Below are 15603 nucleotides of genomic sequence, written 5' to 3'. Positions count from 1 at the left end.
GTTCTACATACCACTGCAGTACATACATTAAAGCAACTTGAAGTTAAATGAGAACTTCATCTGGAATCTCTGTCAGGCCGCAATCAGTGATGCTGCTCTTGCTCCTAAAATGCGAGAGTTTATTTATTCCAGTCAGAAGGAGCACCAAGGTCCTCCTTCCTCTGGGGCTATTTTCAAAAGATGTATAAATAAATAGGCAGGGGAGTCAGCTTATGTGGTTTTCTCTATTACTATTACACTAACATTAGGGATCAAAATGCAAAAGGAATAGAAGAAGCAAAGAAATAGATCTAAAACCAGCCAGCAGCAAAGACCTGCCTATTGAACATTAAGGCAAGGCTGCCTCCCTGGTTGTGCAGATTAGTGCACATGACAAAATAGTTATTTTTACAAACATCAAGAAAATACAGACAGTGTGATCAAAGGCAAAATACTTTTGCCTTTGTATGGCACAATATATATAAAATGCACAATAATCCCCTGCCTCTCAGAGATTTCTGTTGGTCCTGTAGATGAGGGGAAATAACCGTGATGAGAACAAAAACCACAAGGTGGCATCATTGCCATTTTTTGTACCTGAATTACCTGGTTGGACTACATATTACAAACATTCTACATGCATTCTCTTCCCTTTCTTGTATCCTTCCTCTTCTACCATTTACTTCTAGGGCTACAGGAATTGAGCCCAACGTAAGCTCTTGAGAAGCAGATTTATTTTCTTTGTAATGTTTCTGAAGCAAAACAATGATCTGCAGAGTTCCTGGATCACTGACATAACGTATTACTTGGATAGCTCATGGATGTAACCACTGGGAATGACAGGCCTTCTCAGAACTCAACAAGTTAATGTTTCTTGTCAAGCGTCCTAACAATTTATGACAGATGTCAGTTTTACTGCAGTGGTGAATAAAACAATGACATAATGATACTGATTAATAATCCAATGCTTGTCATAACATCTTTCTTCTGAGCAGTTCAAAGTGACTTGTAAGAGGTGAATAGTAGCACCTTCATTTAGTGAGATCCTAAATGATTAAATCTGGTAACTTTCTACTCTATGAGTTTCACCCACAGATACCTGCTCTCCCCACCCTCCTCACACAGAGACTCAAGATCTGAACTCATCTCACCTCCACAGCTGCAGCAATTTCTGGAGAACACAGCTCCCACACACGCAAATCATCCAGAACCTTAAGAAAGGTCTCTGGATCGATTTTCAAGTCAGGATTCTTGCTGTATTTTTCCAATTTCTTTAAGATTTTCTGGATATAATGGTCATTCTTCACAGACTCTGGGAGTCTGGCAAGCAATACAGGAGCCCTTTAGCAGAAAGAACAGCAATAAAAGAGAAACCATGGGAACAACTGCACATCTGATTAGAAACTCTAGGTTTTATCTTGCATTTCTGCCACTTCACCACCTCCATAACTTCCACAGGAAAAATGGCTCTTTGGGGAATGCAATGCTCAGTCCGGGTTGGATGGGACCTTTAATGCGAATAACGTGAAAGAGCTTTACTTTATTGGATTTCTACACCAATTCCCTTTGCAGGGCACTGAAATAGATGCTTTCTCATTGTCCATTTAAATTTGGATGACAAACTTGGGTGTGAAAGGAAATAATAAAATCCTAACAAATGTTTCCATTTGTCCTCTCATCTTTTCTCTATTTATTTTGTTTAATCTCCAGGGGTTTTCCAGTGCACTCAATGCCTGATCTGACACACTTTCTGATTGTCTTTACTATCGCTTTTCCCTGTGCTATCATCATTCTCCTTTCTCTGTGTGCTAACATAAATCTCATTGATGTAAGTGCACTGTAACATGCAGTCTTTATCGTTTCACTCTGAATATAAAGATTCAGGAGAATTACACATTACAATAAAAATAAAACTCTTGTGAAAACACTGCCTTTTCTTTTAATGTTTTGTGTAAATTCTGCAGTGATGCTTTGACAGTCTTGGAGATCAGCGTCCCAAACCTTTCTAGAATGTGCATGACCGGGGTGTGCTGTAGTTTTCACTGGAAAGGGCTGACGATTTGGCAGCACAAGTGCTGCCTCCCTCCAGTTTAGGATACATGTCACTGGGCAGCAGGGACAGCAGGAGAGGGATGAGGCATTTCTTCCTTAAACCAGTAAAAAAAGGAAACACACAGGTTCTATCTTCAGTAGGGCCAGCTCTACACTCAGTAGTATGCTGCTGATAGCTGTAGAGCCAACTCTTTATTATCACTACCTGGATTACCTGGGTTACCGTAACTATGCCACACACAGGCCTTTTATGACCCATCCATGCATTGAGAAAGGAAGCCATGCTCAGTGCATTCTCACATCACACTGTTCATATTTGGTATTATTTTGGGCTTTTCTTACTTCATGAGAGAGACAACCAGACTGACAGAATAAACCAGTAAAGTGTTCCTGTTCTCTTGGCAAGGCAGTGTTTGCAAGAGTGTGGAAAAGAACAGCCCGGCTGCTCATGAAGCAAGTGGTATGGTCAAAGCAGTTCCTCTGGCATTACTTTGTGTCTCCACAAGGGGGTTGACCAGCCTTTTTAGAGATCTCACACCCCATACCCCTCATGGACAGCATGCTGCCGAACAGACCTGATGTGGAAAGCTGTCTTCAGGTAACTGTTCTGGCACAGTCAAAGCAAGACAGTCTCCTCAGGGTGGAGGCACGATATTCAGTGAAGGAACAGCACACTCACAGCACTATTCTTGCATAGGGAGAACAGTAAAAAAGCCATACTGGTATAGTCTCCTTTATGCTCATGGAGTTTTGTCCAAATTAAGGCTTCCAGTGACACTACAAGTATAAAAGTAAAACCACATCCACTCCAGTTTCAAGACTTATTTACATGCCAGATCTTAAATTCAGGGGACAGCTGGAGCACAGATGTTTGACAATTAAAACCAGCGTTCTGCTAGATAGGCCAAGACTAGGTTTATTGATTAATGCGTGACTGATGTGTGCTTGACATGTCCTGGGCCACCTGCGTTTTGGACCCAAGATGAGAAATGAACTGCGGTGAAGGACAGAAAGCTTACTAGCCTGTAAGATCAAAAGAGGGCAGGCTGAAAAACACCATTCTGTGCAGTCTGTGTATTCAGTAATCCCATGCCCAAGGAGTTCTCATGGACAGGGCAATAAGGAACATGCTGTGAGTTTGTTGAGGTATTCAGGTAGGCTATTTCTAATGTGTGATCTGGAAGCTGATCACTGGATACAGCTAGTATTCTTTCAAACATAAACTACTAATCATTTCAAACCTAACACACTAGTAATCTGCAGAACTGCTGTAACTGGGAAGCATTTAGGTGATCCCTGTTGTTGTGGTTTAAACCCAGTCAGGTAGCTCGTTCACTCACTCCCCCCCTTCTTTCCCTCCCCCTACTACCGGAGGGACGGAGAGGAGAATCGAAAAGAATGAAACTCCCACGGGTTGAGATAAGAACAGTTTAGTAACTAAGGTTTAACACAGATCACTACTGCTACCACCAATAATAACAATGATAAAGGAAATAACGAGGGAAGAGAATAGATCACCTCAGCACCAGCTGACCTACAACTCGCCCCCCCCAGCCCAGCCAAGCCCCGACCTATACCTCCTCCACCCCCACAGTTTACCAGTCCTTCCGGCTAACTCCCAGTTACATCCTGGGCACGACGTGCTGTGGTATGGAATACCTCTTTGGTCAGTTTGGGTCAGGTGTCCTGTCTCTGCTTCCTCCCAGCTTCCCCTCCTCCCTGGCAGAGCAGGAGGCTCACAAAGTCCTTGACCAAACCAAAACATCGCTATCAGCTCTGTTCCCAAGCTGAAAGTCAAAACACTGCACCGCACCAGCTACCAAGAAGGAGAAACATGACTGCTACTGCTGAACCCAGGACACTTGTAAATGTTGCAGTATTATCCATGTGCAGTTCAAATGCTGGTAGGGCAATGCTTTGTTTTTTATCATGGGTGGGCAGCTAGAGTCAGGTTCCTTTGCCGCCAGCTTTAGTACTGTGAATGTTCAGTTCAGTAAGAAGTTCTGACTCTAACCCATGTACATTTATGCAGTATCTCTCATCTTTGGGGTACAGTGCATTTTACATACATCCTGGTGAAGGAAGTCTCCTGTAAAGCTGCACTGGAGTTGGTGTGTGAATGCAAGCACAGAGTGCCTTTTGCCCAATATCACTGGAGAAGAACTCTTTGTTCTCCCCTTTCTTACCATTTCCAATTAACCTATATGCTGAGCAGGCCAGGATCTGCTCCTAGACATCACATCTGTATTTTTGCTGCTACCAGTTTGAAAAGTCTGCATTTCCAGCAACAGATTCAATGGTTTCTAGTGATACTTTGCTTTAGAGAGGGAAAAAAAGAAAAGATAAAAGCTCTTTTATACTAAAGGCAGAAATCTGAGACCCTGAACATCTCATCTGAACAAGGGTTGCTCCATGCCTGGCAGTGTTCAAGGCCAGGCTGGATGGGGCTTGGAGCAACCTGCTCTAGTGGAAGGTGTTCCTGCCCGTGGCAGGGGGTTGCAACTGGATGAGCTTTTAGGTCTCTTCCAACCTGAACCATTCTATGATTCCTTACCAGTTTAGTTCATCTTCATCATGTTCTCTCTCAGCTCTCATGCTCAGCTGTCTTATTCTGTCCAATTCTTTTCTGAAATCCTTTGATTGTTTCATAGCCCTGTATTTTTGGTAACATCGCTCTTCCTGCTTCCTACAAAAAAAACTCTTGAAAGTTAAAGCTGTGTTGTAAATATTACCATGCTTCTACGTAGCTTACTGGGAAGATAACAAAGAAGGGAGAAAACCAGGAATGTGAAGATCACGTTGTATGGCCAGTCTGGACACTAATAACAATTCTGGCTTTTGCAGTGCTCTGTATACATTCATATTTCTACAAACATATTAAAAAGCGTTAATGGTTTTTATCAGCTCTGGGATGTAGGTAAGAAACAAACTTCAAAATCAAAACATTGACCTGAAATTCAATCTCCACTTTCTACAGGTATCCAGTACTTAAAACCACACTGAATACTGTACAGTGATGTAGGCTAAAATATTATTCAAAATACAGCAGAAGAGAGGTGGAACAGAGTGGAGTGCCTCTGGGATCCCCAACACAAAAGGAATGTAGACCTGCTTGAGTGAGTCTCGAGGAAGCCGCAGAGATGCTTCGAGGGCTGGAGCAGCTCTGCTCTGGAGCCAGGCTGAGAGAGCTGGGCTGGGTCAGCCTGGAGAAGAGAAGGCTCCTTAAGGGGAGACCTCCGAGCAGCTCCAGTGCCTAAAGGGGCTCCAGGAAACCTGAAGAAGGGCTTTCGACAAGGGCCTGTAGGGACAGGCCAAGGGGAATGGCTTTAACCTGCCAGAGGGGAGACTGAGATGAGCTCTCAGGCAGAAGCTCTTCCCTATGAGGGTGCTGAGGCGCTGGCACAGGGTGCCCAGAGAAGCTGTGGCTGCCCCATCCCTGGCAGTGTTCAAGGCCAGGTTGGAAAGAGGGGCTTGGAGCAAGCTGCTCCAGTGGAAGGGGTCCCTGCCTGTGGCAGGGGTTGGAGCTGGAGGAGCTTTAAGGTCCCTTCAACCCAAACCAATCTGTGATTCTGTGACATGCCCTGAGCTAGAATTTTGACCCAGAGATTGGGCTCATGTATGAATCCTTACAAAAAGTAACAAAGTAACAAAACCAAACATCTGCTTTTCTTTACAATAAATAACTTATATACAATAAATAAAACTTATATACAATAAATAACTTATCCTGCCAAACTGAGGTTTCATTTCCAAAAGCTGACCAAACAGAACAGTTTTAGGTGGCTGTATGTAGAATGGCAAAATAGCCGCAAGTAGTAAGTTTCCATCTGACTTGTCCTTCCATACTGTGGGATGCTGGATTGATTATGCAGCCACAGCAGCTGCTCAGGGAAAACAACAAGGACCCAACTCCAGATAAGGAGTGCTCTGGGAATAAAAATATCTTAAGTACAAAATGAAACAGAAGAATGGAAAGAAGGAAGTGAGGGGGAGGAGTGTGCCTGCAACACTCTTCAGAATACCAATGTAGGGAAGGATCTCGGGTCTGGTGCTTACTGAGACAAAAGAATTTGCACAAGCATCACAGATGAATGTTTCTGGGTGGAAGGAAAAGGATGACAGGCATTGGCTGGTCAACAAGTTAGAAATCTCACTGATCTGGGAAAAGGCTTTGCCAGAGGACATTATAACTGTTCCTATGAGAAGAGTCAAAGTAATGTTGAACAACACAGTGATCTCAGAACTGAAAACACAAGACAGCCACACAGATTGTATGTGGACAGAAGTTATTATTCAGTCTTTGGTGTAAAGGACTGCAATGTTCAAAGTAAACATATTCAATGTTTTTAGCAAAGCTATTTCCATAAATACTGTTCAGCAATATTCCAAAACACTGCTGTAAATATTTCACCTGCAATGTTTTTTTTTGTACATGGTCATAAAACTTTCTAACATCGTCCCTATATTCTTATTTTAATGTCAATCCATATAAATGCATCTTTAAAAGGCCTGAAGTCCTAAATCTAGTCAGAAGCAAGGTATGCAGTGTTTCAAGAATATAGGAAATCCAGTTTCCTCCTACCTCTCAAGGCTCACTAGGATATCATGTAAACAGCAAGCTGCCTCTTCACGGACTGCTGTGAACCTCTGCTTCATATCACCACACAGGTTAGATTTGCTTTTAATGAAAGAGCTGATCTGGCAGCTGCAACCAAAACAACACATTAAAATAGAATTAGCATTTTGTGGTCACCATTTTGTGGTACGCACATGTGTTGCTTGAAACATACAGTGATGTGAGCCCACTGAGTTTGAGATCTTATTCTCAGTAAAAAAACAAATTTAACATAATTTACACATTTGGGTTTGGGTTTTTTTTTTAATTCAGCAAATTTATAAAATAATTTGATGAATTAAAAAATTGAAAATTCCATAAAATTTAGATTTTTGCAATCTTTCATTCCAGTCACATCCTTCCAGGAAAGTGCCTTTGCATTGCACTGAAGTGTGCTGCAAGTTCTCACTGGCCTGCTCTAGTCTCCTGTAATAAATGCTGCCTGACATTTGCATGCCAAATGCTTTCCACAGAGAGCACTGAGTTAATAATGCTCTTCAAAAGCAGATTTGTAGCCTTACCTGTCCTTTCTGGGTCTCTGCTTCCCTGGTGTTCGACTCTCCCTGCACGTGTTTATGCTGTGGTCTTTCTGAACCTCTGGCAAACTGTAAGACGCAACAAGGTTTAAGGCAGTGTACAGTGTGTTTGCTCCAGAGCAACAAACTTCACAGGTGCTGAGGAAACATTCTTAATATTGCAGACTTGCTGGAGCTATCCAGGTACAAAGTTAGGGCTCTTCACCTCAAACCAAAGGGAAAAAAATGCTTCAGCAAAGTCTAATGGAAAGAATGGTTTGCCAAGTTGAGGTTACGGCTGTGGAAACCACCACAGAACTGAGGCAACACATCTAATGTAAACTTAGCTAGAAATGTAATAGAGATACTACTGAGAAATGCAGTGGTTGAAACAGAAACAGTTTCCTGGAGGAAGATAGAACATCACTTTTTCTATAAAGCTGCTGGAGCAGAAGATCCTCTTCTGTTTACAAAGGCAAGACTCATGTGGTACTTTCCAGAAAGTACATATTGCTTGCACTGCAGTAAAATAGGCTATTCTACCAGCTGTGCCAAAACATGTGAATGTCATCTGGCCCTGAATGCTGAATTCAGTTGTTTGGGGGGGGAAAGAAAGAAAGGAGGGAAGAAAAGGGTAAGTTTTGTCCTGATGAGTTGCTTCTAATCATTCAGAAATCCATCAGGAAACGTACCATTGTGGTCCAGTCTTCTTAACCATAGCTTTTTCTTTACAGACATCTTTTGACACCTCTCCACGTACTATCTGGATTGATTTCTGCAGGGCTGATAAGATACCAAAACATGCCAACTCAATAGTGCATTCCTCTCTTCCTTCCAGACACCGTATATGCTGGCCTGAATGAGATATCCTAAAGAAATCTGCTATTCATTGGTTCTAAAAATTAAAGTTTCTTCAAAGAAAAGCAGCTTTTTGAAGAGGTTTTAAGATAGGTACCCAAATATGAGTGCTGCCAATTCATTAGTCACTTGAAAACTTTAGCTGTGAAAAAAAATCAACTAGAAGATATTAAATATTTTTTAAACTAGATGCTTATAAAAATAGTGTCTCAGAAAACCAGATGGATTTGAACAAACTATGCAGAAAGTCTATTTTCAGTTCCTGTACTGTGCTGTTAGCATTCTAGTGGCATAACTACCAATTCTTCTGGATTTTTAAGTCTGCTGTATCACTTAAGTGTCACATGGAATTTAATCCATCAACAGGTATCTGCTTACCTCTCTGTATCTCCTTACCAGCATCCACTAAAACTTAAGACATGTCCTCAAGTCATTGGTTATAGTTTCTAGATTATCCACCTTTGAGAAGATCTCTCTCACTAATAGCACTCTACTCTTTCTGCCTTCTACTGTAATGTGAATGCTTATATTCTCCTCTCCCTTGAATACCTGGAAAACAAATTTAACTCACTGGTTTCCTTCAGCTCCTTGTTTTCCAAACTCCTTGTTTTCTTTCCCACTGCTGTTTCATTAATTCTTTGATGCCAAACCCCTGGAGAGGCAGAGATGGCCATCTTCTCTGTGTTATTCCCTCCAATCACACATGCAATAAAACAGCTGCCACACTTGTTATTAAAAATCCCAGTGTTAGCTGTCAAATTCTAAGTCATCCTCTGACATGTTCAATATGTCCTACATGGTCATAAGTGACATTTTACTGAGCACTCAACGCCTTGAAGCTGTAATCTCCAAATTCCTACATTTTTGTGAAGTACCACATTCAGTATAACAGAAAATGACTGCTGAACGTTGACTGTGTTAAATAGCAGCACAAATGATTTCTGCTTGTTAAAAGCAGATTTGAATGTTACACTGTGAACTTGGAAGTGTAAGACATGGATGGAAGAAGTTGCTGGGCACCAGCTAATGGGCTAAAAATGTAAAGAATCATGTTGATTATGAAGATCATCTATTAGATGTGGCCAGGTGAGTTTCAAGAGTGTGGAGATCCCAGTCAGATACTCCTAAGTTCTAGTACTGACTAGTTCTAATGATGGCTCCACTGTGATCCTTACTAGTCTGCAAGTGTAAGCCTGTAAGAAGCAGCTGCACCTCTGGATCTTTTGGAGCCCTAGACCCAAGGAGCAGTTTGAATACAAAGGCTGATCTTTAGAGGGTCTGGAACATTGATATGGGCAGGGAGCTTCTGCTCAAACTGAGCTAAGGCTGCATACAAGCCTCACCTGCTCTTGCCATACAGGGTCAGAATCCTTAGAAGAACCCAGCCCTCTCTATTTATGGTAACCATTTGGGCAAATGGAGCAGCTGGATATTTGAAACCAATATACTCTGCAGATAATACTGGTGCTTTGGGGAAAGAGGGCTATGCAAAGCAGTGGCTGTATTTGATGTTTTCTCCAAGATCAGTTGTCTAAAGCCAATCTTGAAAGCAGCCCTGTTGGCAGGTTTTGGAGAGAGATGACAGGAAGCAAACCAGGGCTAAACCCGCAAAGATACAGCTTTTCTTTTTGGCTGATCATCAGAAACAGAGGGCACAATACTTCTCTGCCCTTCATTTTGTAGCATTAGAACCTGTTCCAATTCTCCATCTGGATAAATTGACAAAACAAATACTCAAGGTTGTCCATATTCATAATATTGTTTAAATATTAGCCTCCATGGCTGTGAGCTAGTCAGACATTAATTAGAAAAGAGAAAAAAGCAGAGAATGGAGTAATTTCACTTGACCTTGTTTTCTATGCCTTAGTTAATCATCTGTGAAATGGGATATTAAAATTTACTTCTTTTGCAGGAATCTAACAGTGATAAATCAATTGAAAAGCCATTGATCAAAACCAAATAAACACCCCAAATTCAGGTATGTTTTATAAAGAAGACCCTCTGCACATCCTCTTTTAAAAGTATGCTTTTAAGTGAGAATGCAAAGTTAAACTGCTGGTCAGAAAGCTTTGGGGATACCATCCTGTTAGTGTTTAATATCTCAGATACAGGTCTTGTATTTTACACTTCTGTGTGTGAAGAATATACACCATTTGAACTGATCCGCAGACACAAATTCTTCATTACACAGTAACCAGTAAAACTTAGGCTTACATTTAGATCATACAGTCTCTATCTGCACAAAAGGAGGGTTTTTTTTTTAAATGTGGTGAAGGAAGCAAGCTTAGAACACTGATCTGCTTTGTAACACCTTTGACTTATAAGGTGGAGACTGAATGATAAATGAGACTACCTCAGCAGTGACCTGTTGTTGTACCAAAGCTACAAGGACTGAAGCTTTCACATTTACCTCTGTCAACCTGATGGAACATTTAAACTTTTGGCCTAGTACAGGTCCTCACCCAGCCAACAGTGCTGGAAAATCAATTTTGTATAAGCAGACATTCTACAGCAGCAGTGCCCAAACAACAACATCTAAATTACAGCAAAAAGCTTTATACTGAGTTATGAATTCCTGCCTTAAAAGAAATCTTGCTGTAAAAGTCCCACTCAGCTGTATCTGCTGATCAGACTCCTACTAGAGAATCCCTCTCCCACTTCTGAAATACATGTATATGTGTATATGTGGGTTAGGGTTGTGTGTGCTCTCAAAATGATGTCTGTATGAGTTACATGAAGCTTTGTGAATTTGGGGTATAAGGCTACAGGGCAGCTGTACTTGCAATCCATTTCTGATCTGTCCATGAAACATCCTATAACCAGAATCTTGGATTAAACATGATTCTAGCAGCATCAGAATTCATTAGAGAGTCCAGACTCCGCCCCATGTAAACTGACTTCTCACATTTTTTAGAACTAGGAACATAATTCTTGAGGTGATCAGCGTGGTAACTCAGTCCCAGTAACCAGTTCCTGAAATCCCAGGCAATCACGTGATAGATGTTATTCCAAAAGGTACGCTGAACATCCTACCCATGTATCACATATACCACAAGATACTTCTTTACGTACTACAGCAAACAAAGGTCCCAGCTGTTACAGCTCTCAAGATTGCTTTCAAATCTCTTCTCACACAAAACCCAATTGTTCACATACATCTGTAAACAAACTGCTTGAAATTATAGCTTTGAATTTGCCACTACTCCCATTCATGCCATTGAAGGCCATTCACCTGTGCTCACCGTCACAGGCAGCAGTGATTGTATAGGTAGAATATAGTGTTAGTGCAAGCTTACTGATGTATCTATGCAGCTTCTGGTGCTTTGAACCTAAAGGCCTTTCAGATCCAGAGAATGTGTTTATTCCTTTACACTTAAGAGCAATTAATTTTTTCTTCTTCTATTAATTTAAATTGCTTTTGGACCTGAATATACTTCCAGCAATATATTGCAGCAATTGAATCATTAAGTTTGATCATTTATCCCATTTCAGACGCTTCCCGTCACCTTCAGTTTTCCGACAGCTAATTTAACCTGCTGTGCCATAAATCAAGGGAACCTGGGAGTAGCCACTCACTAATTACTGCTTCCATGCACTTCAGGATGTTAGAGATCTGTCATAACGATGTATTCAGTTGCTTCTTTTCTGCACCAAAGAGCTCTAGTCTATTTAACTGGTTCTTCTGTGGAAGCTATTCTGTATATCATACCTCATCATTTTTTTACCTGTCAAACTTTACCACTCCTCATACCAACCTATCTGCATTGGAAGGACCAAAACTGAAGCAGCACATACAGAGACATTTGTATTTTTGCACAACATATTTTCTGCTTTGTCCTCCACTTCATTCTTAGGGTTCTTCTTGCCTTTCTAGTAGCTACTGAACCTTCACAAAACTATCCCGAATGACTCCAAGAGCTCTTTCCTGATTTAACAGAGCATGATGCCAGCCTAATAATAATAATAGTATAACTATCAGTTAAAAGGTAATATGCAGTATTAAATGCTTACATGTTTTTCTAGACCAGCTTTATTTAGAAGGAAGGGAAAAGACTGAAGATTACCCAGCTTCGTATTAAAATGTATTGCAGAGCTAGCAGATAAAATGTTGTCAGGTCAATCAAGCTCAGGTAATCACTGATGGATGAGTAGGAGGAATACAGAGCAAGAAACCATTAAGCTAGACAGATACATATTCAGTGGATCAATTGGTTATAGCAGAGAACAGCTTCACTGGTTCCACTGCCTGTTGGGTCTTACAGATGTGGATGACAGTTTGATTATACAGCTGCTGTAACTGAATAGTAATTAAAACTCTTACTACTCATATGGGATTACATTGTCTTTAAACCAATTTGCTAATGGGAAGGGCACAAAGAGACTCATACAAAGTTCCACATGCCTGAACAGAAATACACCGGGACATTTAGCAGAGTATTTGACATAGGTTTTCCCTAGTAACACTGAAAGCAATTCCATTGATACTGGCAGTTAAGAAAAAGTAACTTACAGGGGAAAAGAAGTTGTCGTTCTTTAGCTTGTGCTGACTCACTCACATCATTAATCTTGATGTTGTCTTCAGAGCAACGTAGAGCGGAAGGTTCACTGCCTTGAAGGGTTTGACCACGGAGAGATGACTGACTGCTAAACTGAGAGATACCTGGAGTAACGTTCTTGTTTATCGCCCTGCTAAGTAAACTGTATCCTGTTTTCCAGGTGTATTTCTGTAGATGAAAAGAAAAAAAAAAATCAATAGAAAGGAGGGGCTTCCTATAGTGCTTTGACAACAAATAATCATATTTCTGTAACAAATTCCAATATTAGATCCTTCTGGTTTTCCTGTAACCTCACAGATTTTTCTCCTTGTGACTTCAAACAAGATAGTGATTTCTTGGGTAAAACCTCCTTCATTTTGTTATCTTTCTTCAATACTCCTCTGCTATGGCATAAATGACAACAGATTAAGGTAATTTGCAAATGAGGAACACTGCAGCTGCAGAGAGGGTTGGTAATACAACAACCTTCTCCTGTACGGGGAAGAACAGGTCAAAGTGGTTTGATAAATGTTCAGGTCTCCTCCCAACAATCTGGCAAATGAATTTCCTGTGTCGGGAATGTAAAACTGAAGTCTGAAAGCAGACTGAATTCTGCAGGCTTGATAATCAGAACAATATGTATTATAAAGCAAGTGCTCCTGAAGGAACCCAGTATCTCCATTAGAAGTTTCATATCAGATATGAAAAGCAGTCTTCAAGTAATACTAGCATGAATGGCACAAAGGAAATTGTCATTAATTCAGGGAGGAAAAGAAAAATAGTCTCAACAATGGAAATGCTGAAAGACACGTGAAGACTGACATGTGCTTTGGTTTCTTCTGCTCATGTTCATTTGAACCCAACAGTTTGGAAAAATCAGAAAGCCTCATATTTAGAAGCAACTCTGTTCCTTAGGTGGCTTGCTGACTTTCTTTCTCTGTTTTGTAACAGCAGGGAGAATATTTGCATAAAAACACAGTCTTGATCCTCAAAAAGTCTCACAACTTTTGTTGCTTATTCCCCAGTTGAAAATGTAATCTTCTATTGAATCATTTGAATTATGTCATGAGGGTACAAGCTGCAGGTGTTGACAAATAACAAGAACAAATTGCATGCAACAATAGCTCATATTTCTAAGTGCCTTACCTGGGGTTCTAAGGGTACTTGACAAAACTTGTTTTATTTAGCTTATAGGTGGCAAAGGAACTAAAAGCTTGGGCAAACTGCTGCAGATCAAAATGGAAGATGTGCTCCAGAGCGAGAAACCCACCAGTTCTTTATCGACTTCTCTTGGTTATACTCCTAAGTGTCATTCATTCCCCCTTCCTTTTCCAGCAGTCACTTCAGCAGTTTCAAAGAGAAAAGCATTTCTCAGGTTTCAGAAAGACAGTGAAACAGTTACCAAGTGTTACAGCTAGTTTTATAGCATTTAATTCCTTTCAGGTAGTAACTTCATTTTTCTTTTAAAAGGCTTTTATCTGAATTGCTTGGGTTCGTCTTTCCTTGGCTTTGTTTTGAAAGTGGCAAGTGAATTCTGCTTTCTTTAAAGGCCTTAACATTTGGCATTTGTTTCCAAATTTAGCTTTAAATTCTGTGTAAAAAGGCAACCAAACAAGTCATGACTAGAACATAAGAGAATAAAGCTTCCAGGATACAAGTCTGAAATCCCCGTTTGACTGAAAAAGATGCATTTGTGTGAACAAGTACTGTTACATGGCTCTGGGTCATTAAGAAAAGGGCAAATAAGAGGCTAGTTATGTTTTAGCTGAATATTTAAGTCTTCCCACATCAATACTTATCACTAAGAACAAGTCACAGTTTCAATCTAGGTATTGTTTTTCCTATTACCTAGTGTTAAATAGTTATTCTTTAAAACCAAGTGAGAGAAATCCTCTGCAGTCACAAGACCCAGAGCATAAACATGGTATCATGGAGTTTAATTAAGCAACAAAACAAATGCCTGAAATGTTGGATTAGGTCCCATGGAAGACATTAACAATGAAGTTACCTTTTTCTTTGTAATAAAGCGTTCCCACATGCATGTTGCTAACTTTAACTCTTCCGCTTCTTTTACTCTTCTTTTATAACCACCACAATCCCTAGGTGAAAACAATTTTATTAGTTTTCCATTTTGAAAGTCTTGCTTTTATTATAGGTTCTTTAAAGAAATGCAACAAATGCAGAGTAAATGGTGGCTTGCTGCTGCTATGATGTATATGTTTGCTTATAAGACATGAAAAGAAAATGCAAGGTGTATAAGCCATGAGTAAACCAATAGTCACAGTTAAGAACCACCTCAAGAAAGGTGTTCTACAAACTCTCATATGCAGGTACTGGCCCAGATGATGCCCTCAACTTCCTCTGTGCAAGTACTCCACAATTTTGTCCAGCAGAGGAAGTATACAATATGAGATTACACTCTTTAGAACCTGGAATCCAGAGCTTTATGCATTTATACTCTGTTCTCAGCCTGCATCTGTGAGACTTGCTGACAAACTGGGTTTTTTTATCCCAGTCTATTGGTTGGTCCTCATATGTAAAGGGGTCAAAACCACATCCAAAATATATACTGGACTGTTTCGCCCCTCCAATTTATCAGGCTAATTCTATATAATGCTACTCTTCCAATTCTGTTATACTTAAGCACAGTTTGTCTTGACTGAACATACAGAGAACACAGAACAGCTTTGGAGAGCTCTGCCCTGCAACTAGAATATAAACTGCTCACTGTTTCACCAAATGCTCATGAAAGATTTAAATACATGTTATGTCAACATGACTAGAAATGTTGGGAACTTAAATTAATATTTACTTTAACAGTATGAAATTTCAGAAGCAATGCATCTTTTACAAGTGGCCATCACTACCCTACATAATTGACAGAATAAAAGCAGCTACTAAATACCCCTTAATAGCTACCTTTGTTCTGTAATTATAATGTACATGGAATTCCTGTTTTTACTGGGTTAAGGCTGATGGAATAGGCATATATCTATTACTGTATGTATTTAATTTGCGTAGTTATTAACCAGAAGAGAAAAAGGAAAAC

At 40.3% G+C, this 15603-nt stretch overlaps 1 protein-coding gene across 2 annotated transcripts in view; it reads right to left on the bottom strand.

Moving 5' to 3' along the window:
* Positions 1-15603, bottom strand: part of CCDC60 (coiled-coil domain containing 60) — a 58857-nt gene that overhangs the window by 620 nt on the left and 42634 nt on the right. For both annotated transcript variants that reach the window (XM_061465822.1, XM_061465823.1), the window contains 7 exons: positions 14563-14653; positions 12530-12743; positions 7854-7944; positions 7168-7251; positions 6614-6736; positions 4586-4717; positions 1131-1320 (listed from right to left, as the gene is read on the bottom strand). In XM_061465822.1, the coding sequence (XP_061321806.1) occupies positions 1131-1320; positions 4586-4717; positions 6614-6736; positions 7168-7251; positions 7854-7944; positions 12530-12743; positions 14563-14653 (925 nt within the window). The remainder of the gene's footprint in view (positions 1-1130; positions 1321-4585; positions 4718-6613; positions 6737-7167; positions 7252-7853; positions 7945-12529; positions 12744-14562; positions 14654-15603) is intronic.

This window comes from Pezoporus flaviventris, unplaced genomic scaffold (genome assembly GCF_033815535.1).
Source record: "Pezoporus flaviventris isolate CSIRO_AGI_PZ_B2104156 unplaced genomic scaffold, CSIRO_AGI_Pfla_v1 ptg000041l, whole genome shotgun sequence".
NCBI lineage: Eukaryota > Metazoa > Chordata > Aves > Psittaciformes > Psittacidae > Pezoporus > Pezoporus flaviventris.
This window is presented reverse-complemented; position numbering and strand designations above follow the sequence as displayed.